The sequence below is a fragment of the Scophthalmus maximus genome, chromosome 16, assembly GCF_022379125.1.
Source record: "Scophthalmus maximus strain ysfricsl-2021 chromosome 16, ASM2237912v1, whole genome shotgun sequence".
NCBI classification, from domain to species: domain Eukaryota; kingdom Metazoa; phylum Chordata; class Actinopteri; order Pleuronectiformes; family Scophthalmidae; genus Scophthalmus; species Scophthalmus maximus.
The window spans coordinates 18853635-18880223 of NC_061530.1; the positions used below are offsets into that span (position 1 = coordinate 18853635).

Here is a 26589-nt window from a genome sequence, read left to right on the forward strand (position 1 = left end):
TAGAATTTAATCGAATTTGTCATGTGCCTGACTTCCCTCCAAATCGGCGTCAATTTGTTCAATTGCGAACAAATGTTATAATTAACGAGAAAGCAGAAATGTGGGTGATGAGACAAACAAGCCATTGTGAGAAATAAAGATATATTCATGGAAATAAGCCTCAATATCGAGTGCCGATACCTGTGCGTTCAAACTGCACAGAATAAATATGCTCCATCAATCGTCAACACATCAAATACACTATTGTATACGTTTTAATCTCATATCCTGTAAGTGGAGCTTGAGATATCCTGTCGCTGATGAACAAACAAGAGGAACAGAAGCAGACGGATCACACGCGTGTGAGCGACAGCGAGGAGCAGACGTGACAGACTGACAGGTTTTATATGCAAATATTTTCATATATCATCTTCTTGCCGCTGCACACAGTGAGTCTGTGATCCTGGTGTGAGCATGTGTGAAGGTATTTGTGTGTTCGCTTTGAAGTGACGGTTACAGTGTGTGTGTGTGTGTGTGTGTGTGTGTGTGTGTGTGTGTGTGTGTGTGTGTGTGTGTGTGTGTGTAGTAGAAGCATCTGACCTCCGAGGGTTCACATCGGGTTTTGTGGCAGACGCTCGCACGCATTTTTATATATATATTTATTTATATATATGACATTCTGTGTGGTTGTTTGTACCTTGCAGCCCTCGCATGTAATGCAGCGGTAGTGGTAACCTGTGGCCTTGTCGCCACACACCACACATGGCTCATCCTTTTCGAGGTAGCTGGGGATGTACCCTGATGTAGAGACAGACAGGAGCAAAAACAAAGATTAGTAATTTTTATATATATATATATATATATATATATATATATATATGTTCTAGACAAGCTCTCCTGTGCCCGTCATACTATTACACAACAATAGAATCATATCGCTTTCACGCTACGACTTCAGAACTTCAGGTTTCATTACTGCACCGAACTCCGGAGACAAAACCATTTTAATAGCGATTAAACCCAAACTATGGAAAACTTCCCGGTAACGTCCCCCTCCCCCCCACTGTTTTAATGAAAAACATATTAAAAAGCTTAAATCATGAGCTGGCTTTTCCAAGTGATGTACAAAAAAAAACAATCTCTGGCCAGTCTCCGGTGTCCCGCATGATTAGATCTACTTTTCTTGGCGAACCAACGAAAGCTTCCTAAAATGTGCGGGGACGTCTGATGTGAGAAAGGCTCGTCTGCGTCGCGAGCACACGGGGAGAGGGCTCTGCCTTCAAGGCCTTCTTGCGTGAAAGCTTTTCTGGCAGAGCGCCTGTAGGAAGTCGGGCGAGGTAGTCCAGAGTGCGACAGTCTGCATACGGAGCAGGTTGTGGTGGACGAACGGGTCATCACAGCACGTTTCTGACTTTATCGCCTTGTAATTTTTAGCTTTTTTTTCTTTTTCTTCCACCCTTATTTGAATTTTTCAGCTTTCGGTTTAGGAGGCGAAACTATACTTTAATGTTTTATGAGAAAGTAAAGACATCCAACACATCTAAGGGCCTTCAAAGATACACATAATAATTTGTTTCTGGTGAGCATCACTAAATTTAAACAGAACTTTTTACGAGCAGATTCTACAGGGCCACGCGTTAGCAAAGGGCCCAGAGCTTCTTTACCACGCATCTTGTAAAAGCCTGCCACACCCACGGGGACCGTTGTAAAACACGGAGGCCCCTCGCTTCTCCGCGCCGCCTTTCAACGGCAGAGCTGTCGATCCTAAATGTAAACACAAGCGAGCCTCAGCGCCGCAAGGTCACGGAGATCTGACGTGGCTCCTCGCTGCCAACAGACGAACGTCACGACATCCAACCCCTTTCTAATTAGTCTTTTTATAGATCAACTAAAACCGAACCGGCTAAATCTGAGTATTGAATGTTTTTCTGTGCTGTAGAGGGATAATTACATAAGCAGTGTCTGTAAAAACTTTGGCCCATGTCTGGCATTTATTTTGAATTATGACTGGATGACATTATAAATATATATATATATATATATGTACACACACACACACACAGTCCTCTGATCAGTGTGGCTTGTGTTCCTGTATCTGGATTGCTCCCTCTGCGTCTAATATTCTCCCTCCCTCTGTTGTAACTTGGGAGTAGGACAGTATGTTCTTTTTCCATATTGCCTGCGAGGCCGAGGGCGTGAGCACAGACACACAGGAAATAGCAGATTTCCAACCATCTCCTACGATATATGGCCACGGGAGCGGGAGGAGACGGTTCAGCCGAGTCCCAAATAAATACATAAGACACACACACGCACACGCACACGCACACGCACACACACACACACGCACGCAGATGTTTGCATCACGGACATACGTGTGACGCTGTCATGATATACATGTTTGTGTGTGTGTGTGTGTGTGTACTGAGGCGTGGTGAGAGCTGTGACCGGCAGTGTCAGTGTCGGGATCAATAAACTATCCATCTACACGTCGATCTATCAATAGCGCTCTTGAGTTTTTTACTGTTGGTGAAAAACACTTAGACAGACTTCAGCATGAGCCTCCATCCTTAAAAAAAGGCAAATTGAGGCCAGAAGATGAAAAAAAAATAAAATAAAAATAAATAAATAAATAATAAAAATAATATTTAAAAAGCACCAAATGGAGGCGGAGGAGAGACACAGGGGGCATGAAAGATAATAGGACGTCAGAGAAGGATCCTATAGGGAAAGCGTCAGTGTGTTGGCCGGGCAAAGCAGAAGCAGCAACCGGATCCTCGGGCCAGTCTGCTGCGGCTGCGTTTGGAAGCCAAGCCCAAAATCAATACTGCTGCAGCTCCCTGGCCACGTCTCATCACGTTTAGCACATTTTGTAAATTAAACTTTCAGTCCTGATTCAAAGTGAGAGAGAGAGAGAGAGAGAGAGAGAGAGAGAGAGAGAGAGAGAGAGAGAGAGAGAGAGAGAGAGAGAGAGAGAGAGAGAGAGAGAGAGAGAGAGAGAGGCGTTGAGCTTAGCACGAGAAGCTCCAATAATGATCAGATCTAAAATCGACCACGTTGCCTCTTGAACCAGATGCTTACTGTGTCACGACAGGAATATTCTTTACTCCTCTTCCAATGCCTCGCTGATTTAAGAGGCACTGGTTATTTACACGAAACCACCATGTGTGCGTTATTAACACAATATCAATATTTTTCACGGTTCTACGTCAATGCCGACGCATCCGATGCCCCACGAGTTCAAACGCTGACAAACACTGAGTCTCGGTGCGTCTGAGGTGGAGGAAAACGCTGACATCATTACAGTGTGTGCGATTCAATCTCAGACCGCCGTGCCCCCTCAGGCGGACACATTGTCCGACTCTCCCCCGGATCAAATGGACCGTGGCAGGAATAAGAAGGTACAAGATTCCTGCAGTGATCCAGGGAGGCAGGGCGACGAGCTGCGAGGGAAACGGGCCGTGGGAGATGTATTTAATAAACGACAAATCAAGCATCCTGTACGCCGGCGTCCTCCTCCCGCCCCCCGTCTCTGTCAATGTCCGCTCTCTTCCCCTCTTCTTCACTCGCTTTCCTTCAGCCGGGGGGCAATTTTGGAGCCGTCACTCAAGGAGCGGGAAGCCTTTGGTTCATTGATGACAGACGTCGAGATGTTTTACTCTCTCTCTCTCTCTCGGAGGTGACGAATCTAAAGCGGAACGTACACGAGGCAGCGAGTGAATCGCGGCGTCAGCGGCGAGAGAGACTGACGGCTTTTTTCTTCCCCCCCCCAAAAAATATATCAAACCTCCATAAACAAAGGGAAAGTGAAAATTCGGAAGAGAGACCGGGGAGAACTCAGACTTCATTCACACTCGAGACAGTGGATGTCTGTCGTTGTGTGTACAGTCGCTGCCAATTGGCAGAGCCCCTCTCTCCATTAAAACAACATCCATCAGCTCCTCACCAGTCATACTCTTCACCGAACATTGGCTGTTCTTCCTCTTCCTTTTCGGGCCATTGAGCCACCTGGGAGAGAGAAGCATACAGAGAAATTAGTCAGCGTACAAAACAAATAATTGAATATACCACATTGTAATGTATTCTGGATGCCTGGTAACCTGGGAAAGGAGAAAAACACATTAAGGTTCTCTACCACTGCTGTCTTCTACCAGCCAAGCATCTGCTGCTCAATTTAAAAACCCCAAAGGAACAACGAGAGCATGTTTCGCATTAACTTCTAACAGAGGAGTCGTGGAGCTCCAAAGGTTTTTGTCATCAACACCATGTGAAAGGAGACGGGAGCTTTTTCTCACAACAATGCCAAATTGCGATTCGGCAGGAAATGCCTCGTTCCTGACGACGGTCACAAACTGAGTCCAAAAACTTGTGGGGAACACAAATAAAAGTCCCAGAACAAGTGTGATTATTGAGGCAGGAGGACCCTACAATGACACTGAGGACCGCCCCTATGATATGAATCAATCGCAACATGCAACAAGTCTGTGCACTCAGCTGCGCACACGCACGCACGCACGCACGCACGCACGCACGCACGCACGCACGCACACACACACACACACACACACACACACACACACACACACACACACACACACACACACACACACACACACACACACACACACACACACACACACACACACACACACACACACACACACACACACACACACACACACACACACACACACAGATGGGAAGTGGCTGCTCCGAAGGGAATTATGAAAGCGCAGAGATGGAGGAGGGAGAGACTTAAGTAGAGGAGCGAGTGTGTGTGTGTGTGTGTTTGTGGGATGTTTCTGAAATGAGTTGCTCCGTGTCAGTGTTGGATGTGTTTAGAATCCCGAGAGTCCGGCTCTCTGCTCTCAGACGCTCCCGATAGCCGGCGGCTCTCTCCCTCTCTCCCTCTCTCCCTCTCTCCTCCCACACCCTTGAACGCCGGCTCCTGGAGAGGGAACGGGAACGCGACTCCATTAGCTCCATTAATAAAACAAGGTCTCGCTCTGTGGAGATGCAACACGCAGGCCGGCGCTCGTACAGTGGCTCGGCGATGGAGTCGTACTAAAGTACAGTGTGTGCTATTATCTGGAGGGAGGAGGCCTCCTCCTGAAGAGCCATGAGGCGGAGGGGAGTCGTGCTGCACGTTGTACAGGTCATAAAGCACTTTGAGAATAATTTTAGCACTTGAGATTTTGTCCAACATATATTTATATGTATCAATAAAGTATTTCCGAGAAAATCAAAGCACACGTGAAGTAAAATGTTGTGTCAAAGATGGTTCCTGTCATTTTGGGTTGTTCTTACCACACTGATAAATGTTCAGTTAAAAAAAATATGGAGTGACGTCATGATTGACAGCTGACATTGGTCGGGCGGGCGAATGGGCGGGGACCTCGACTCCACGGCTACACTCCTGCACAGACTCTGGCTCCACATGACGTCACCTTGTAAAGAAACATCCTGACAAAGATCTTGAGCAGAACTTTGGCCCTAGTCAAGTAACTGAGTTTATTAAAACATATTATTTTTCCTTGTGTCTATGATTTATGAGGAGATTATAAGTAAATTGACTTCTTTTTTAAAAATGGATATGTCACTGCACACGTTCAGTCCTTGACATGACCCAAAGGTTTCTTCATCTTGTTTTTTTATTCTCCCGCGTTTGAATCACGACGACATAACTGCTGCTTAAAACTCGAGTGCTGCTGTAATTGAGCCTAAATGCCAAACTGCAAACGCCTCTTCACATTTTTATCATCGTCTTTAATCACCGCCATTGTCTCGCTCTCCGTTGCGGTTCCCTTTGCCCTTTTCATATACGTCCCGACGGCTGCGCGGCACATTGGATTAAGCGCTTCAACGGCCTCATGATTGTTGTGTCTGCTGTATCTCGCAGGCAGTCGCGTACGTGACTCATCTGTGGTTCGAACTCACGGACACAATGTCCCTGTGCAGCTGGGATGTAGGCGTCTTTTAGAAGTCGGATATTTCGTCTCCTCCTCCTCTCCCCAGGTGCTACCGCGGCTCATTTGGACACTTCTCACCCATCCTCTTCCTGGTTCTGTTTCTTCTTCTATGAAAGCTATAGCTGCCTTCAGGACCGAGAGTCTGTATCATCCCACAAATAAATAAATAAATAAATGATTTCACACCGCTTACGAACTGAACCATGGTTCAGTTTGATCCGGACCCAGACCACCTCTCTAGGTCGGTCGTCCTTCTTGCTTTTTATTCCCTTTGCAGGCAAAAAAAACAAAACAATAATTACCATCGGTCACAGCAGCATAAAGATGAGGTGGGTTTTCTCTGCCACTCAAAAGCTAAATGTCTCTCCCTCTGCCAGCTTACATCACCGTCACGCCTCTCTCACACACACACACACACACACACACACACACACACACACACACACACACACACACACACACACACACACACACACACACACACACACACACACACACACACACACACACACACACACACACACACACACACACACACACCTACACCTACACCTGCTGGAGGCGACAACCATCAAACTGTCAGCTGAATGTGACACTTCACCTCATGTAGCAGCAGCAGCAGCAGCAGGTTGTTGTAGATGCAAAACATAAGCAAAGGTCTCCATCAATCACTGTGACAACTACACCTTCCTCTGCTGCTGCATCTGAACAACAGGCCCTTCGTAAGACAACGTGTCACAACGCTTTGTTCTCCCTCACCTGAGCTGTGTGCGGCTCGTCTGTTTTCAAGCACACACTTGAGACGTGATGGCACAACAGCCAGAGAATTGGCACCGCTCTCTCGGTAAAGCTCCGGCTCTGAGATCTGATCGATTCCCAAAATAGCACTAATATATGTTATATTTGAGGTGCATTTGTGTCAGTGTGAAGAGTTAGAGAGCACAAGTGTCAAGAAAGAAAAAAAAGGAAACAACACCAAAAGAAAAGCACAAATACATTCCAGGGTAAAAGTCTCCACGTCTGGTGAGATGCACCTGAAATATTCATCGGCCTCTTGTCGAACACGACGGTTTGACGCGCGGCTGTAAAAAAAACCAACAAACTTCAGGCTGCATCACGCAGCCGGCGAACATGTGGCTGTTTAGTGCGGATACAAGTCCTCCTGTCTGCAGATGAAAATTTGATGCATAATTGAAGTTTTCTTTTTGATGGAATGAGGCGTTTTTGTGCAGGTTGAGGCACGACGTCCCGTGTGTGCACTACGCAGGCAGGCAGGCATACCACAGAGCTCTCCCCATTTTCCAGCGCTGATGGAATACAGATTGCAACACATTCTCTGAAGATATGCACGCGATACCTGATCCAACACACCACGCAAACACGCACGTACGCTGTGCTGTAGCACTTCAGTGGACGTGCGAGAGAGAGCAACAGTGTGATTCCTACACGCTGACACGAGCTGCACGTGTTGCACAGATCAAAACAAGGACAGAGGCCAAAAAGATGACAAGAAAGAAAAAAAAAGAACGACTCATAGCGCTGACCTGACGATGCACTGGCGGGACTGTAAGACGTGCATGGCGGCGGAGTTGTGGCTGCACCGCGGCGTCCCCCCTCCTTCGCCCCTGATGTCTGTGCCGGTCTGTGCTACAGGTCTGTTTGTCCAGCTGACCTACACTCAACTGTAACACCCTGCCTCTCGCTCTCTTTCTTCCCTCCGGTCTGAAGGAGATTCTCGCCCCGCCGCAGATGGATCCACCCAGTCTTCCCTGATTGGAGCGGAGCCCCGCAGCCTCTCTCCACCTGTGACTTTGACAGCGACTGTGTGTGTGTGTGTGTGTGTGTGTGTGTGAGCGGGTCCAGCCCAGCAGGTATAATTGCTGAGCTGTCAGGTAAACCGAGCGCTCTCATGAGACTCGGGGCTATTTCAGGAGCGCGCGGGTTTCATTGGGGCAAATTGCACACGACACACAGCGTTCGACACGCTGTGAGAACTGCACGTCCTTAAAGTGCAAGTTCACTATGGAGGCCAGCCACTACATGTGTTGGAAAAATGGTTTAACCCCCCCCCAAAAAAAACAAGTGGGCGGGAGGGCATGGCTGTGTGACGCAGAAACCTGAGCTGGAGGTGTGTGAAGGTCCCCTGAAGTGGAGAGAGAGTCATCTGAAACCGCTGCAGAGCCACATGAGGGTCTGAGGGGAAAGAACGCTGGTGGCGAAGCAAGTAACAACCACTGCATTGAAATTCATAAATAGAAAAAATAAATTACTGTGCGACTGATGAGTCGCGGTCAGCATAGATTCACCCACTTGTGGAGGTAACATTACATATTTTTCAAAAATATAGTGTATGTATAAGTGGCTGAAGCCTGTATTCTATGTAACGACCAGCAGAGGGCGACTCCACCGGTTGTTCCTATAGAAGTCTTCGAGAAAAAGGACTGACATTCTTTCCTGAGGAGTTTTTATGGTTCAATCTCTAGTTTCAAGTTTTCTTCAATACGACATGACGTTCATTTTGTACATTTATGGTCCAATTGGAGTAAAATAGACAAAAAAGCACCGTATGCGTAGGAGGGTGACTAATGATACCCGGACTCCTTGGTCCTGGTCCGTCATGATATGGTAGACGTTGCAATGGGGCTGCTTGAAATGCTTGCTCGTGCTATTGAAAAGAATAAAAACGAATCAAACAAACATTCGACAGAAACGCACATTTCCAGGAACAACGTCTTTGTTTACTCCGGATGATCCGGATCAGTTTTCCCACTGGAGAAGAAACCTGCTGACGTGACATCATCCAGCGTCTGGAAAGTCCTGTTGCCGCTCGAAACGTTTTTCTAAATGTCACTTCTCATTACCGCGAGCAGCCAGATAAGATTTCCAGTCGCCCTCCTTTGTGTCGGGAGGAAAGCAGAGATCTCGGCGAGCTGGATATTTCAAAACTTGGACAAACAGAACCCAAACTATCTGCACCGCTAGACGTAAGCGAGATAATGTGGGTTTTTTATTTTCTTTTTAAGGTGAACTGACTTTGACTCCCTCTCTCAAATATGGAAGACTGAGATGCACCTGCTCTGAAGCTCGGGCTCTTCGAACAGACAGAACATCACAGAGACACTCGGAATGATGAGATCTGTAACCGCCCGTCCTACGCTTGGTGCCGGAGGGGCCTGTTGTTGAGCCCAGTCCGTCTCGTACGCCTCAGCGTCTAATGGACGCCTTGTTCCCTCGTGTGTCCGGGCCACTGTGTAAATTACAGGCCCGAGCTCGGAGGGGAGACGGGCCCGGCCCCCCGAGCGAAAGCAGGACAACTCCCTCTGTCCAAACACACACAAGTGCACAGCGAACCGCACGCAACCAATAATAAACCCGGAGCTAAATCCTCAAATATAAACAGCTCGATACTTCCTGTACGCGACGTTCACTTACGTTCATTCACCACCTCCAACTTCTGCTTCTCTTAAATAACTGATTCACGAGAGGGATATTCATTTCACATGCAGTATTGTGTTCTGTAAAGCACTTTTGTGTCACGCTGTAAGAAAATGACTGCACGTGCAGTAACCCCCATTCTGTTAGACACGAAATCCTTCATTGAGTTTTAGACTTACTGTTCACAACAGGTCATAACATCCGCCGCAAGAGAGAGAAGACAACAACAACAACAACAACAACCGTGCCTGACAGGACGGACATCCTCGTCAAGGAGAGGAAAAGCTGCATCTTGTTTACGCTCTCGGCCGCACCGCACTGGAGTGTAGCAGAGGAGGGAGTCTGATCAACACTCGCAGGCAGGCGGCGGCGGCGGTCGAGATCATAGGCGGTGAGGGAGAGAACACGGAGACCTGACCTTTATGTCACAGCAGGTTAAGGAAACAAAATAATAACAGGTTTTACAACAGTGCAGGGCTGAGAAAAGGATCACGTTGCCTGCCTGTGTGTCAAGAATGTGGCAAGTGTTTTCTCGTTATATGGAAAACGTCCCTATTTCTCTCTGTATGTGTGTGTTTGTGTGTGTGTGTGTGTGTGTGTGTGTGTGAGTGTGAAAGCCTGTTTGGTGTGTTTCCTGACATAACCACTGCAGAGGTATTATCACCCATCGGGTGTTGTGAAGCAGAACAGTTCATACCTGTGGTAAATGTCAAATTCATATACTGTACTGTGTGTACTGACATTCCATTGGACTAATTACAAGCAGGAAGTGGGATGCAGACGCTACTGTACACCTGTGACATCTCGAATAAAAGTATTAAAAGTTTTAATTTCTGAGCACAGACGATTTGTATTGATTTGACACGATGATGAGGTTATTATGACTTGATAATTACAAAAGGGAAGCGGGCCAAGAAAAATGATAATACATTAAGTAAGTCACTAGCCAATTAGTGTTGAGATTCTCCCTTTGACGTCTGTGTCAAGCTGCCAAACTCGCTCGATGTCAAAATGAATGTTTGGTCTCCACGCACCATGAGACCTGATCAGCGTTATATATATATGCAGTATATATATATATATATATATATATATGCAGTATATATATATATATGTTACATTAGTTAAAGGTGTAAATGTGTATTAATAAAACTGTAACCACATAAAATACTATTTTAAATACTATTTTATTTCCTTCAATTTTTGATTTCAATGTGTTTCCCATGCATTAGCATGACGCTAACGTTTGACCTTGACCTTTGACAAAATCAGTAGCCCAAGTCGTGACCCTGCCTCAAACCAATGTGCCAAATTTAATCCAAATTGGATTTAAAAATGTGCCCGGTGATATCTCTGTGACAGACACCCTCTACATCATATGGGTGTAAAAACATTAACGTGCAAATGCTGCATTTGATTCACCTCAGTGCCTCCGCTTTGCTGAGTAAGCGATCAGACGACAGTTGTCACCGAGAGGACCGCAGCCCGAGAACAAGAACTGAGATCTGAGATCTGCTCTCTAACATGTTCGACTGCAGGGGATTACAACAGGCCTCTGGAAGCACATAAGCACCAAAGATTCCTTTAAACAACAAACCACACACACAACACACACACAACACACACACACACACACACACACACACACACACACACACACACACACACACACACACACACACACACACACACACACACACACACACACACACACACACACACACACACACACACACACACACACACACACACTATGGTGCAAGCCTTTGCCACTGTCAGTGCAACACAGTGCAAGCAGCCTTGCGTCAGCTGACATGTTAAGGAGAAGTGATGCAAGCAGAAAACGCTGCAACTGCACATGCAACTAAACCCAGCGTGACATATTTATTTATGTATCCAAATGAGTCATTAAAGCTAAAACACGAGTGTGTTTATGAAGAGAAGTGGTACAAACGCATTGTGATCTTTGATATAGGACAGAGAATCTGTACGTGAGAGAGAAGCAACTGAAAATGCCTGAGCACATATCAAACAATTCTTCAATCCATAGGTACAGTGTCCTACTTTCTCTGTGGGTTCATACTGGTAACCATAGCATCACTTCAAAGAGTCAAACCAGTTCAAAACAAGCGGCTGACAACATCCACAACTCCCCAGGGAGCTCCACGCTTTGTGCCTTTAATTATCCGCGAGGTGCAAAGCGCTGCAGCAGCCGGCGCTCAGTTACAGGTGCTGGAACACAACGGGACACCTCCACCCGAACATGTCCAAGTGAAACGCATCAGGCCACAGCGCCGGTCCTTCCTGCGCCCGCGACTGCAGCAACTGTCCCCGTCACCCCGGCGGGCAGAGCTGTTAATCTCCCGACAGGTGTCCACGTCAAGGCTCGGGATTGACTTTCTTAACGCGGTCGCGCTGGAGACACAGCGGGGGGGAATGTGACGCTCGCATTCCGGCGGCGGGCCGAGCTGGTCCCCCGTCCGCGTGGTAATAAAAACACAAACTCCCATTATTATTGTTAGTATTACAACAATACGGGCTTATCGTGGAGACGGAAAAATATTCACAACACCGAGGAGGGTGACAGCCTGTGTGTGTGTGTGTGTGTGTGTGTGTTTGTGTGTGTGTGGCGCTGCCGTCACGTGCTTCCTCTTATGCACATACTTCTGCCGTCTGATAGTGGTAAAGTCAACAGACCCCGGTGTGACACACACACACACACACACACACACACACACACACACACACACACACACACACACACACACACACACACACACACACACACACACACACACACACACACACACACACACACACACACACACACACACACACACACACAAACACACACACACACACGAGTCAAACGCAAACTTTCTAACACACCTCGAGTCAAATGGATTGCGACCTCTGTCCCTCCCAGACATCCGAATCATTTACCCCTTTAGTTTCAGTTTCTCCCCGAGTCAACATGAAGTGAACTCCTCTCTTGAAGCCAAACTGATAACCTCTCCTGTTACCCGGAGGCCTCTCCCATAACGAAGGCCCCTTCCTCTAGCGGCAGCACCATGAGAGAGAGGGGGGGGGGGGGGGGGGGGGGGCATTTCACTAATATTTTGTTTTCATTAATGAGAAGGGGCTTAAACAGTCCCGTGTTTGTTTGTGTTTTGGGCCAAGGAGTGAGGGGGAGGAGCGTCGTCGAGGTCAGACGCAGCCATAGGCCTCAGTTCAGGGGGGGGGGGGGGGCAGTGAAAACACCAAAGCACCATGAGAAAGATTTAGATGATAAAGGAGAGACATGTTTCCTTTTCGGGTGTCCTCAGAAAACCTCCTCTGTACATAACAGCGTTACACAACGTCGGCTCGGAGACATTCCTGCTTCATTTCACAGAAGAAAGATTCCATCAGGTAAGACAAGCTAAGGGATTAGTGTGATTTATACGGTGCAAAAGAATGCAGGTCTATAAACAAAGACATAAATGTCCGACTCACCGTTTCTCTTCTCCCTCTGATGGGTTAGAGTCCTGCTCCTTGGGCATGTGTTCCATTCACCTTAATTCCATCCAGCAGCCAATTATGAGAGACTGAGGCAAGCCCCACCCTCGGATGCACGCTTGTCATTCGCCGGTTGGGAGGGGTCAGTCAGTGAAACATGACAGGGTCCCGTCCCTGCGGAGGGAGGGAGGAAGGGGGTCTCCCAACAAGGAGCTGACCCCCCTTTCGCGGCTGGTGCTTTGTAGCTCGGTGTGAATCAGCGGGATATGTGAGATGTCGGAGGTTCTGCTGGGGCAGGCCCTGGGTGCCGAGGGTGGGGTGGGGCGTGGCTGGTGGTGCTGGGTGTCGGTTCTCAGGGACACGGAGGGTGGAGCGGGATCCAGTCTGGAGGAGACACAAAGAACATGATTACTACAGAGCTGGAATTAACCAAATTGATAAGCTATGAAGAAGCTCACGTCCCTTGACATGCAGGCAACAAAATGTCTTCCAGGGTTTAAACTGAGAGAATATTCAATCTAAACAGGGAATTCAAATTCTAAAAACCCTTTGTAAACTGAACTGATTTGCGGTTCATTTGAACCAAGTAGACGTCTCATCACGCATCACTTTCTTCCGAGCCGTTGCGAGGTGTGTCAGACTCTTACTTGACAAATCAAGGGTTCAATTACAAGTAATATGTGGAAGCTTTGACTTGACTTTTCCAATTCAGGTGGATTTTCTGATGAAGCGCTGGGGATTCTCTCAAAGGATCTCGGAGAGGACGATGACGATGACGAGCTACGAATCACATCTAAAGCTCTGCAAAGGCTTCGTACACACTTGATAGCTCGCTGCCTCAACTTCCTGAACTTGGTTCGAAACCATCCCCAATGCTGACCAACTGCTAACCAACCGAGCCATGGTTCAGTTTGATCTGGACCGAGACCCCCTCTATGGTCCATTGGTCCGAGGAACCTTTCACACCTGTAATTCTGGTACGGACCAAACTGAAGAGCCAGATGTGAAAGAAACCCCTGCATCTTCGCCAGTGCCCCATCTGTGTCACCTGAACCCTTCGAAATCGACGGGCACGTCCGAATTTGAGCCTTAAACCCCAATTCGAGACGCAAAAAAGTTGCATGATATTCAGCCTTTGCACATGAAAAGCAAAGGGAACACTGTGTCTCCGTCTTTCTTCCAAGTGGACACAAGTTACTTACAACACACAGATAGAGATGACACGGCGAGAGCAAAGGCGAGACGCTGCAAAATCACCAAACCCAAACACGAACGTCTAGAATCCCAAAAATATCAGGGGTTTTATTTTTGTGCCAGACCTCAACAGACATGGCTGAATTAGTCTCCAACGCGTTTCTCCACCAACATGTCTTTCCACGCCAGTGACCCAACGAGCGTTTCCCTAAACGCTCGACCACATGTTGCGTCTAGGCCGCGTCATGCTGTCAACTCCGCTACGTCTCCCGCGTGAGCGAGTCTCACATTCCAGCTAACGTTACGTGACCCGCCGTCATGTGAAAACGGAGGCTTTTCCTCGGCAGCGCAGTCTCTCTCACACACACACACACACACACACACACGAGGTCGAGGCGGGATATACTGTGGCCCGGAGGTCAGAGGTGAAGCTCTCTCTCCTTCAACTGCTGCCGCTTCCACAGCAGAGTTCTTGGAAAACTGCTTACCGAGTGTCACCCCGGCGCAGGGTTAAGTAGCTTTAGGATGAGCAGCTGAATGTATGCGAAACAGTAAGTGTGTGTGTGTGTGTGTGTGTGTGTGTGTGTGTGTGTGTGTGTGTGTGTGTGTGTGAGTACTCAGGAGGTCCTGATCCTTTAGCCCCTGCCTCCCTCCTCTGTTGTCCAAGGAGGGCTTTATTCTTTCCCCCGCTAATCCCCGGTTCAATGACTTTCTAATCCGGAGCAGTGGGATACGCGGCATGACAATAGCCTAAGACGTGACTGATATTATTATTGCTTTTTTTCTCTCCTAATAGAGCGATTACAAGCAATATTCAAAACAACCTCTCTCTCTCTCTCTCTCTGCAGGCAAAGGAATAATTCCTCACCTCCGTGCAGGTTCATTTATGTTTTGCACTTGGAACAGCAGAAGGCGACTGATCCGCATCCCAAACCCGTCTGTGTGCTGCTGGATAAATAACAAAAAAAACCCTAAACAAATTAAATAAGACCCTCAGGTCCCAGTTAAATGATATTTAATTGGGTGTTTAGACTTAAAATCAAGGCTGAAACAATTAATCATATGATTATTGATACTGTTGTGGAAAATCTTTTGTGTGTCCGGTGGAGAGGCTGGAATAAAGATACGTCTTTTATCCTGTCGCGAGCAGAAAGGCAAACGGGTTTCACAGAGCACACAGGGCACTCTGGAAAAGTGTTGGTCTGGAAAAGTGTTGGCGCTGAGGTTTGTTCTCAGCGGAGCTTCATAGTGATGAGAAGAAGAGGAGTTTCCACACTGATGGAGGTCTGCCCACCAGTAGTGACGTGTGGCCCCAAGCAATATGATGCTGAGGTCAAGGTAAGGGAAGAATGTGGAGCAGAGGATGGGGAGTGACAGCAGGGGTAGGTAGAGGAGGAATGTGAAGGGAGACATAAGCAATCAGGTCACGCGATATAGAACTACGAATCACACGGTATAAAGTATATGTAACACAGTATGTAGAGTATTTTCTATTACAATACCTAAAAAGTTTTGATCATTCATCTAGGATAGTCTGATGACACTTTCATCTTGTTTTATCTGTTGCTATCTGACCTTTTATGGACTGAACAGTTAGTAAAAATGAAATGATGTTAACTACGTGTTCATACCTGAGAAACTAAAAAGGTAATTGAAAAGTTAAATGCTCATTAGTCGTTAATATGCTGACTGAACACTTTTTTTTCTTTGAATCTGTTGAACTTGTGAATAAATAATGTCACATTCTGAAGAACAAAAAGCTCTTTGAAATAATCGCAAACATCATTTTCACTATTGTCATCAGCTAATTAAAAACACGACACAAAGATCCAACTCTGCGACCTCAACCTTATTTCTCATTTGATTTGTTTCTAATGAAAATATTCTTGATTTAGATCCAACACATGAAACACTATTCTCTCACTCACACACACACACACACACACACACACACACACACACACACACACACACACACACACACACACACACACACACACACACACACACACACACACACACACACACACACACACACACACACACACAAACACACACACACACACAAACACACAAACACACGCTGCTGTCAGTGAACCACTGGGAGACGCCGCCGTTATGAAAGATCTCAGGCGGAGTCGACCGCCACTCTGACCCAGAGCATCGACTGTGGTGCGATGGGGAACACGAGCGTGATGACACACTGCGATTCCCCCCAGAGGCGAGTCTCATCCCCCGTCACACTGACCTCACTCAGACAATTGGTTGTTTATCACACTGTGACAGGGAGAACATGAGCCCGTTGTTTGATCCGCATGTATAAGTAGCAGCGAATAAATGAACTCATGCCGCACGTTTGGAGTTCCAGCCAGTGTGTGGCCCTGACGTACAGCGACGGCTGCGAACCCGCAGTAATTTGAGACGTGGTTTTACAACAGGGGTGGGCGGCCTCCGGCCTCAGGGCCGTATGTGGCCCCCGGAGGAAATGCATAAATATATCAGCGATAAAAAAAAACTTTAAAATCCCCCAACAACCATAAAACAGCAAACTCCAGGGTGGTCCCTTCCGGCTGTGTGTCTGTCAGATCGCGGTCGGGGTGAGCGCAACGTGCTCGTAGCCGGTTACGCGTCGTCGGCGGCGCGTATCGTGGCCATTGTCAAGAAAAGAAACTGAGATTGGGAACGTCGTGCTTGCTGAGAGAAACGGATGAACATTAAAAAAAATCGCGGACACGGAAAAGGCAAAAAAAGGCTCTACACATGCTAACCTGGATGAGTCGCACGGATAGATACACTTGGAGAAAGTTAACACTCTCGTCTCCTCCCTCCCTCCCTGCGAGCCACACAGTCGCCATCCTTCATCCCAACTACTGTGTCCTTGTATGTACTCCTTTCAACCTTGCTCCCACCCAGGACGGTGCGCTTACACTCAAATCCCCTATATCCAGGGTCAATTTGTCAAGTGGGCTGGGGCCGGAGAAAGAGTACACAGCCCGCTCGAGGGGAGACGGTGGGAAAGGGGAGATAATGGGTAAAGTGGGTGAGGGAGAGCGAATGAAAAGAGGGCGAGATAAAGTGGGATAATATAATCTTTTATGTTCTCGGAGAGAGGTATGGAGTTGGTTGGAGCTGATGAAAGAGAAAATAATTAAACTTGACTTAGGCGGCTGTTGGAATTCAGACAAAATAAACCCAACTTATCAGAACCAGAAGACAAATAACAGGAAAAGAACAGGACGTGTCGCAAGTCAAACTCAGGGCGGGGGGGCTGTTTCAAGCACGAATGTACATATATATATACACACACATCTGCTATTGTGCACGTAGAAAATCAGTCACTCATTTATTATACACCCATTTATGGTCCGAGCACGTCCGTGAGCAATAAAATGTTATTACCCTGCTCGGTGTGCAAATCATAGTGTGATCATATCAGGAAACAAATCATGTAGAAATCTGTTCTTTTAAAGATTCATCTTTGGAAAGAGACGTTTGTTAAAAGAAAAGCAGACAGAAAAATACCTATCAGCTGGACCCGATCCCAGGACGTCCCCTTATGATGTCATACAGTCTTAAAACCCTTGCGCCTCCCAAACTTAACGTGGCTCTAAAGAGTTTTTAATTCCCTCATTGGCAGAGAGTAGCAGCTGTAGTCACCAACGGGGGGAAAAAAAAGGATTTAAATGTACAAAAAACTCTTCTCAAACTAAATAATCTTCTATTAGCTAGTAAACCGTTAATATCCAATCCTCTTGGTTGCCCCCTGGTGGCTGGCTGCAGTATAGGTCATAAACTGAGAAGATGGGACATGGGCCAGATAAAAAGTTAATTGCGTCAAATATTTGTTTCTTTGTCGTGTTAGGTCGTTCGTATCAGGCTGATTTATGTTCAAGTGTTGATTATTCTTGAACAGTTTAGTTTTTTAATTTGTTATTTGATGCTATAAAGATGATTGGTCGGGGTCCATCTTCATACTCGGCCGTCATCACCATCATTCAGGAAGTCGTAATCACCAAGCATAAAAATCTAATTAGCGATCGCAATCAAAGTGCGATATTTTCTGTGAAAACAAATTCCCGTATCCTCAAAACGTTCTCAGATGCTATACAATAACACCGCTTTGGTAGTGTGACACACACACACACACACACACACACACACACACACACACACACACACACACACACACACACACACACACACACACACACACACACACACACACACACACACACACACACACACACACACACACACACACACACGGCTCAGCCACATGTACCTTGATTTTCATGCCTCCCAGTGCAGCCTGCAAATTTTAATTGGGGCCCGCAAAATAAAACCTGACATATTTTTCTCGCCCCCAGCAGGATTCACCTTTAATTGCATGCTCTGAAAGACAGACTTTCAAATGCATCAAAAGAATAACTAGTGAGAGCATGTTGATGCCTGGAGAAGCTCGGAATTTAATTAAACATGACCTACTCTCTCTGTCTCTCTGTCTCTCTGCTCTGTTCCAGGCCAAAGAGATCGATGTCCCTCTGTTCATCAGAAAGAGAGCAGGAAAAAAAAAAGAGGTGGATGAATCCTTCAGTAACAAGGGGTGTGTGTGTGTGTGTGTGTGTGTGTGTGTGTGTGTGTGTGTGTAGAAATCATTAACTTCAAGGATGTTTAGGGTCGTGAGGTTTTTTTGGATCGAGGAGTTGTTATTAGAGAAACAATATTCAGGAACTTTGTTTCTCCTCAGTGGGAAGTAATGAGGTGAGATGAATCTCTTTTGACGGTTTGCGAGCTGCGGCGCCGACACTGACAGCGGAAGCAGCGCGGAGGATGAAGAACAATCGACGATGGGACGGATTTAAAGTTGCTCCCGTCTCACAACTGCTCCAGCGGAGCGGCTCAAGGCGGCCGCGACGTACGAATGTTCCTTCTCTTTCAAGTCGCGCTGGACTTTTGAAATCAATGAAAACATCCAACTTTCAGAAAACTTGGGGAGTAACAATTCTGAAACGTGACCCCTCGACCTGCTGCCAAGTTTCTGTACCAATGTGACAAAATCATTTCATTTGTAAATCACCAAATTATTTTCAGATTTAAAGTTGGGGCGAGCTGTATTTCCCCTCTTGTCTTACAGCTGCACGTGTCACGTGACCTTTGTGGTCCAACCAAGACGGAGTGATCAAACTTTAGGTCAAAGTTAGAGAAAGACCAAAATAAAACCATATCTGTCGATCATTTTCCCGATCAATCGATTAGTTGCGTGGTCCGTACAATGGTGGAAAATGTCAATCGTGTTTCCCAAAACTCCAACATGATGTTTAGTTTTGTCCACACACCAAAGATATTAAGTTTTACAGTCTCAGAGGAGCAAAGAAACCAGAAAATATTCATATTTAAGAAGCTGAAGGTTTTTCTTCCATGAAGACTTATAAAAAAATTCATGGATTATCCAAATAGTTGGCAGTTAACTTAGTAGTCGATTACTAATGGATTAACTGTTGCCGCTCTTCTCTTCTCAGTTTGATTCACGGCTCTTTGTCCTCAAGCGTCAGTCTCCAGTCAACCTGTGGAGACCAATACGCTTCTCGCAGCTGCTGGCTGCGAGTTCTGACGTGCAGCCGATCGCAGATGTGTCACTTTCCTGAACAGACTCCTCTGTTAATCTTCACTTCCTCTCATTTGAAAATTAGAATGAACCAGAAATAACCGCGTGACAATTCTCGGGTCCTCTTTCCCCATGAACGCGCAAAAGGGGGTTCGGCGGCAGCAGAAACCTCGGTGAGAGAATGTCAGCCCGACGAGACGCCTTGTTAACATTCACACCGTGTGGGAGAACGTCGGGGTCACTGCTCCCGACTCCCGAAGGTGGCCTGCGCAATTAGTGTTTAAGTAATGGTGCACGGCTCGCGTCGGGCTGTTGATGTGCCGTGTGCAGTCGGGTCGTGGAGGAGATGGAGGTGGGTGGTGGGGGTGTTGGCACCCGGCGGCTCAGGAGCCGTCAAAGGCAAAAAGATCATGTCATCCGCTCGCCGGGCTAATTACTGTTGGGGGGATTATTAATAGGTCGCGGCGAAGGGACTTAATGTTACATGTGCAGCCGCTTACGTGAACGTGACCTTGAGGCTCAGAGTGCACACACACAGACACCCACATTCATAAAAACCTTAATAAGTGGGGATTCGTCAGATGAAGGACAAAATACAAACACCCATTTCTCTGTTACGTGCGGCTGCTCAATTAATCGTAAATCAAATTCAATTATGATTATGGCTTTCAACGATTATAAAAACAAAGCAATCGACATGAAATGACTATTTTGCCGGGTTCCGTTTCGCAATGACGCTCTCGTTTTTCTCTCACTTCGTAAATCCAGCGCACCTCTTTCCCTACCGCGCCATGTTTCAATAAAGTTCAATAAAAACACAGAGTCGCCAAAGTCAATGAGTACCCATTGATTTTTGCCATAACCAAGCAGCCCTACTTTTTATATCAGTAAGCATTATACAGTGCAGACACACACACAACACACACACACACACACACACACAACACAACACACACACAACACACACACACACACACACACACACACACACACACACACACACACACACACACACACACACACACACACACACACACACACACACACACACACACACACACACACACACACACACACACACACACACACACAGAGCAAATCCCTCCGTGCTGACTGGCTGAAAACAGGAACACGGTGTCCTACCCTGACTCTGCTGGTTACAATGTGTTTCTTATTCTGTTTGCATGTTTGGCCGTGTACGTATAGATACGTGTGCACTGGCCAAGGACACGCAGGACACACCGGGCACGCGGCCACGCGGCAGCATAATGCAGAGAGTGTGTGTGTGTGTGTGTGTGTGTGTGTGTGTGCAGCGGGGTTCCAAAAGTCTGAGAGCACTTTCGGGAAAAGTGCATATATATATATTTTCTCCTTATGGGAATGTGTTCTCAGACACTGTATGTTTTTGTCGCCGTTGCCGCCTCTCTTATTATCCTTTTCAATTACTCGGCCTTATCTGCTCCTTTCATCTAATTTCTTTCCTCATCTCGTTTCTGTCCCACGTTTTTGCTCCTTTTTTAAAAAAAACACCACTTCTCCGACTGTCTTCACCTCGCGCTCCGGTCGCCTGCGTGTCGCTGATGATGATGACGACTGCGATACGCTTTTAAAACAAAACCCCTGGGAAAGCAGAACCCCGGCGACAGCCCGGTGACTTTTGATCCGACAAAGTACAACTTCAAGCGGGAGGCAACACGACCACAAAGAGACACGACAGAGAGAGAGAGAGAGAGAGACCATGAGCAACATGGCTGTCATTGTCTTGTGCCTCTTTAAGTCTGGGTGTCTTCCTCTTATGTATTCGGGGGCCGTGTCCACAGCTCCGTTGCAACAAATCCCCAGGAGGTGGACGGAGATGAAAACAGGGCAGCGAGCGAGGAGGGGAGTGCGAGGGCTGGATGTGTGTGGAGACGAGCAGCGCGACGCAGTTCAAACAGTCGGACGGCAGCTCGTCTTAAAAACCCTCTGTTTACCCAGAGGAGCGGCTCTGAGCAAAAGACCCGCAACCCGCCGCTGAGCGCTGCCCCGGGGAGAGAGAGGAAGGGTTTTCTGTAGTGGGCTCCTCAGTGGCACCTCGGCAGACATCGCCGGTAGCTGTTAGGAGGAGAGGGTGTGTGTGTGTGTGTGTGTGTGTGTGTGTGTGTGTGTGGGGGGGGGGGGTTAAAGAGAAGGCCCAGTGGCACAGCAAAGCAGAGCCGGTTGGCGCCTGGCACCGGGGCGGATGAGCAATCGAAGACATAAATTTACACGAGACGTCTGCACCGTCGCAGGGCACGGCTCTCCAACGATCTGCCAGCCTCTCGTTCTCTCTCTCTCTTCTTCTCCGTCTCTCTCTCGCCATCAGAACGTCTCTCATTCTTATCGTCGCGCTGCCGCAAACAGCATGTCGACGTTAAACGAGTGGCACCGGGAGACAAACGCTCACAAAGTGAGCTGGTAAAGCTCAGTGGGTTACACCACTCACTTCAGTACAGAAGGTCGGGGGCCCCGAAGGCTCTTTACATTACATTTCGTTCATTTAACTCACGACAAGTGCATTCAATCATGAAGATATGGCCCAAAAGTGCAAGAATCAATAGACGTAAGCATTTATCAAATAGGTAAAAACAGCTTCAAGTGCTCATTTTAGATTTTTTCTTTTTCTTTTTTTAAATAACAGATTCAGGGAGTGAGGATCAATCTGAAGCAGTGAACAACAACAAACTTACTGCTAACTCTGATACGAAACTGATTATTGTAAGTAGCTTTGGAGAAAAATTATATAACAAAAAATGATGTAGTGTAATGTATAAATGAACTGAGTGATGTGGTCTCATATTGTTTCTTTTGGCCAACCAACCCTCCAAAACTCAAGTCTATTCCATTAACGATGATATATGGCAGAAAAAGCAGCAACTTTTTTTTACATTTGAGAAGCTTGAACAAGTAAATATTTGGTATTTTTACTGAACAAATGAGTTAAATCTTAAAAAAAATCTCCAGCCCCGACTCGGACAATACGGACGACGGCAGCGACAGTTTCTTTACACAAGAGGGCTGATGAACGAAATATTAAAGTATTGCCGGATTCAAATTTAAACAGACAGACACACTAAGTGCGAGGGGAATGTCCGCGGACAGTCTGTTACTGCTTTGTATTGAGTAAACATGAAACGGTACATGTTGTCAGCGGGGGCTGTGCCAGGCGACGTATATAAACACTTACACAAGACCCATGTCCACGGAGAGAAGAGAATAAAAACAGGGTCTGATACGCGAGCCAAAGATTAAAGTGCATCTATAGATGCTTATTACATATTAACTTTTGATGAACTAGGCAGCGAGCCAAAACACAGCAAAGAGCAAAAAGAAAAAAGAAGGGAAAAACAATCTGCACTTTCTCTCACTCCACTTCCCCCTCGCTCACTCTCTCTCTACCTCTCTAATCCCTCCTCTTCCCACCCTCCTTTGGCCTGGACAAGTGAAGGTGTTGCCAAGAATGTGACTACATTTGGAAAACAAATCCAGCTCACTTCTCTTTCCTCTCTCTGGAGGCGGGGCCCATGCGCACTGCAGAGCCCTCCGACACTTCCAACGGCTGCACTTGGTACTGGGGGGGGGGTTCTTCTTTGAGAGGGAGATCAAACTTTCTGCCGATCACTGCCCTTTGTTCAGCTCATCGTGTCACTTCCTGCCCAGCGCTGTAAAACAAGAAAGCGGACATTCAGCTGTTTTCACCCCCCCCCCCCCCCCCCGCCCCTCCTCCCTTCCCCAAGTCGGACCACCTTAAGAAAAGCTGTGTGTACGTTTGTGCTTATGATTACTGTCCACTCATCTACATTAGTTACTATTCTCACAGCTAATGCAAATACCTATTTGTAACAGGACATTTCCAGCTGAAGAGCAGAAGATTTAGAGGTCATTTGATGGTCTTTAATAAAGACCAAGAAGTGGTTTGTACGGATTTATCCTTGGAGACAGTTACCGTCTGCGTGAGCCAACACTGTGGGTTCGATGGGAATTAGCCTCTTTAACAACTCAGTCTGCGCTTTAAAGAGAAAAAAAAAAATAAGGAAACTGTTTCTAATGGCAACACATGCAGGATGTGAGAAACAACAATTTCAGCCAAAGTTTTGATTGATTTGAATGCCAGAGAGTTTCTTTATATGCAAAATATGCAAGTGCAAATGCACGCACATCCATGCACGCTCACACGTAATCACTAACTTTGTCCAACTGTGCCAGCCATCTGGGCAATCACTCCTGCGCTGCCGTCCCTCCCGTTCCCTCGCTCCATCGCTCTGTGTTGCACCCACACACAGGTGCTGTTGCCATGCCAACAGCCCGCGGAGAGGTCTCCTCTTCCAAGATTAGCGATGGAGTAACGAGGAAACCCCACGGCCTACTATCACCCCCCCACCAAAAAAAAAATTAAGGACCACAGCGAGGACAGGTTTATCAAAAAATTGGAAAAATCACTCAACATAATAAAAATAATAATAATAAATTTCATTTATAGAGCACTTTTCATTGCGTTTACTGCTGTTTTTCTACCGGGCAAAATAAAAAAATGTGTTTTAAAATAAAAACTATCTAATATAATTATAGTAATATATATAATAATATACAGTAATATAATTGTTCCATAAGTACTTTTATAATGTTTTTATTTTGGATTTTTGGTTGTTTTATTTCATATGACTTTTTTCATATGACACATTTTCTCTTTTCTTCATCGCGTTCAGTTTGTTCAAAACTGTTTCATACGAAAAAACTGAACACATGTGGAATTACAATCCGTTCTGTGCATTAATACGCAGGGGCGTTTGTTCACAGCGTGGTTCATTCTCTGTAAAAGCACATTACAGAAACACATGGACTCACAGATGCCTGTCTCCCAAAGTGGTTGTGAAACAACAGCAATTGTGTTGCAACACACAAGCCAGCGTGTGTGTTTCAGCGTGTGTGTCTCAGCGTGTGTGTTTCAGCGTGTGTGTCTCAGCGTGTGTGTTTCAGTGTGTGTGTCTCAGCGTGTGTGTTTCAGTGTGTGTGTCTCAGCGTGTGTGTTTCAGCGTGTGTGTTTCAGTGTGTGTACTGTGCACTTGGCTTCTTGGGAGTGGATACACAGGGCCGGGATCCAGGCGCGCAGCCGCAGCGCAAATAAAACAAACCAGACTCGTGTCAGACGTATAAACACGGGGCACAAAATAAAACGATATAAATATCGGGCAAAACAGCGAAGCCTCGACAAATTGGGATGTTTCGAGAGAGAGAGAGAGAGAGGGGGGGGCTCACGGGGGAGAGAAACATTAACACACAGCCCACAGCTCGTTCTTCACCCAAACAGGTTTGTTTCTGTCTCTGCGTCTTCATTAGCTGTTGACTGCCGACTCCGGCCAGGAAAAACTGTGGACAGGTGTTGTTCAGCTCCGGCTGTGTGACGTACGTCGTACAGGTGGGTCCTACGAGGCTTAGTGGCCTGATTATTAGACCAATAACCACGGGCTGATACTCTGCGGAGCCCTGAATAACTTTCTGTCCACCTTTACATTGAGCGCTGTTTACTTTGTGCTCGGAACGAGGAGGTGACTTCATCAGCTGTCTGGCCCTGCTAGGTGATATATGTATATATATAAATATATGTGTGTGTCCAAGCGCCTGCTGCACGGCGTGCACGCGTGTCGCTAACAGGCCTCCCGTCGCCCTGATTGAGAGGTCACCCGGTGACAACAACAACAACACGCAGGTCGTCCTGACCATATTTGAGGTCTCAGGCAGCAGCAGCAGTTCACCCTAAAGAGGAGTGAGACGTGTGAGTCGGTTATTCAGGACATCTGCATGCCAACCTCCTCTCAGAGTTCAGTGAGGACGGATGTACAGATATATATATATATATATATATATAGAGGCAGGGGGAGGGGGGGCAGATCAGGCTCTGGCTGTTTACAGACCACGAGCCAACAACAGCGCTCCTCTGGAGCTGGAAGCAAAAAAAACTAATAACACATTTTTCCATTCCGTGCATTCGGCAAATTAATGTTGAGATTTTATGAGAAGATGGGATGAACTGTTTCATCAACAGTACTTGAATGCTTCACAGCCTTTTTTTAGTTTTTTTTTTTAAGTAACAGGTGTGCACAGACCTGCACACGCAAACACTCCATAGCGTGTGTCGCCTCTCTCCATCCCCTCAAGCTTTTCCATTCATGTCCACATCTCAGACACCTCTGTAATGAGCAATAAAACACACTGTACAGAGACCAAAGATACACGCACGCACGCACGCACGCACGCACGCACGCACGCACGCACGCACACACACACACACACACACACACGCACACACGCACACACACACACGCACACACACACACACACGCTCACAAAGGGTGAAATGAAGCCTACAGGGGCCTGGTGAGGCCCCCCTGGCCCCAGAGCTACAGCTACACCCACTCACACTTTAATCTCCATCTTTTTTCCTGACTGGAATACAGCAGAATATGTGAAAGAGGAGAAGGTGGCGAAGGAGGAGGAGGAGGAGGAGGAGGAGGACTTGGAGGGGGCCAAAAGGTGGAGTCAACAGGCTGGAAGGTGATTTTCTTGGCAGAGAAGCTGGTTGGGGTATCAGGAGCCCAGGGGCCCCAGATTCCCACCGGCTCCTTCCCTCCGAGCGCCTGTGTGGTCCCAGATCTGATCAACAGACACACACGAGATACAGATGCCCACATGTACATGATAATACAGGCGAGCATTAACGTATATTTACAGTTATAACACACACACACACACACACACACACACACACACACACACACACACACACACACACACACACACACACACACACACACACACACACACACACACACACACACACACACACACACACACACACACACACACACACACACACACACACACACGCTCAAT

General features: G+C 46.9%; 1 protein-coding gene across 7 annotated transcripts in view; it reads right to left on the bottom strand.

The window, feature by feature from the left end:
* Positions 1-26589, bottom strand: part of thrab (thyroid hormone receptor alpha b) — a 182023-nt gene that overhangs the window by 20018 nt on the left and 135416 nt on the right. For 6 of the 7 annotated variants that reach the window (XM_035612379.2, XM_035612378.2, XM_035612380.2 and 3 more), the window contains 3 exons: positions 12879-13265; positions 3926-3987; positions 677-777 (listed from right to left, as the gene is read on the bottom strand). In XM_035612379.2, the coding sequence (XP_035468272.1) occupies positions 677-777; positions 3926-3987; positions 12879-12934 (219 nt within the window). In that variant the 5' untranslated portion in view covers positions 12935-13265. Of the gene's footprint in view, positions 1-676; positions 778-3925; positions 3988-7492; positions 7697-12878; positions 13266-26589 lie in introns of those variants that run through there. The other variant, XM_035612385.2, reaches the window with a different exon arrangement.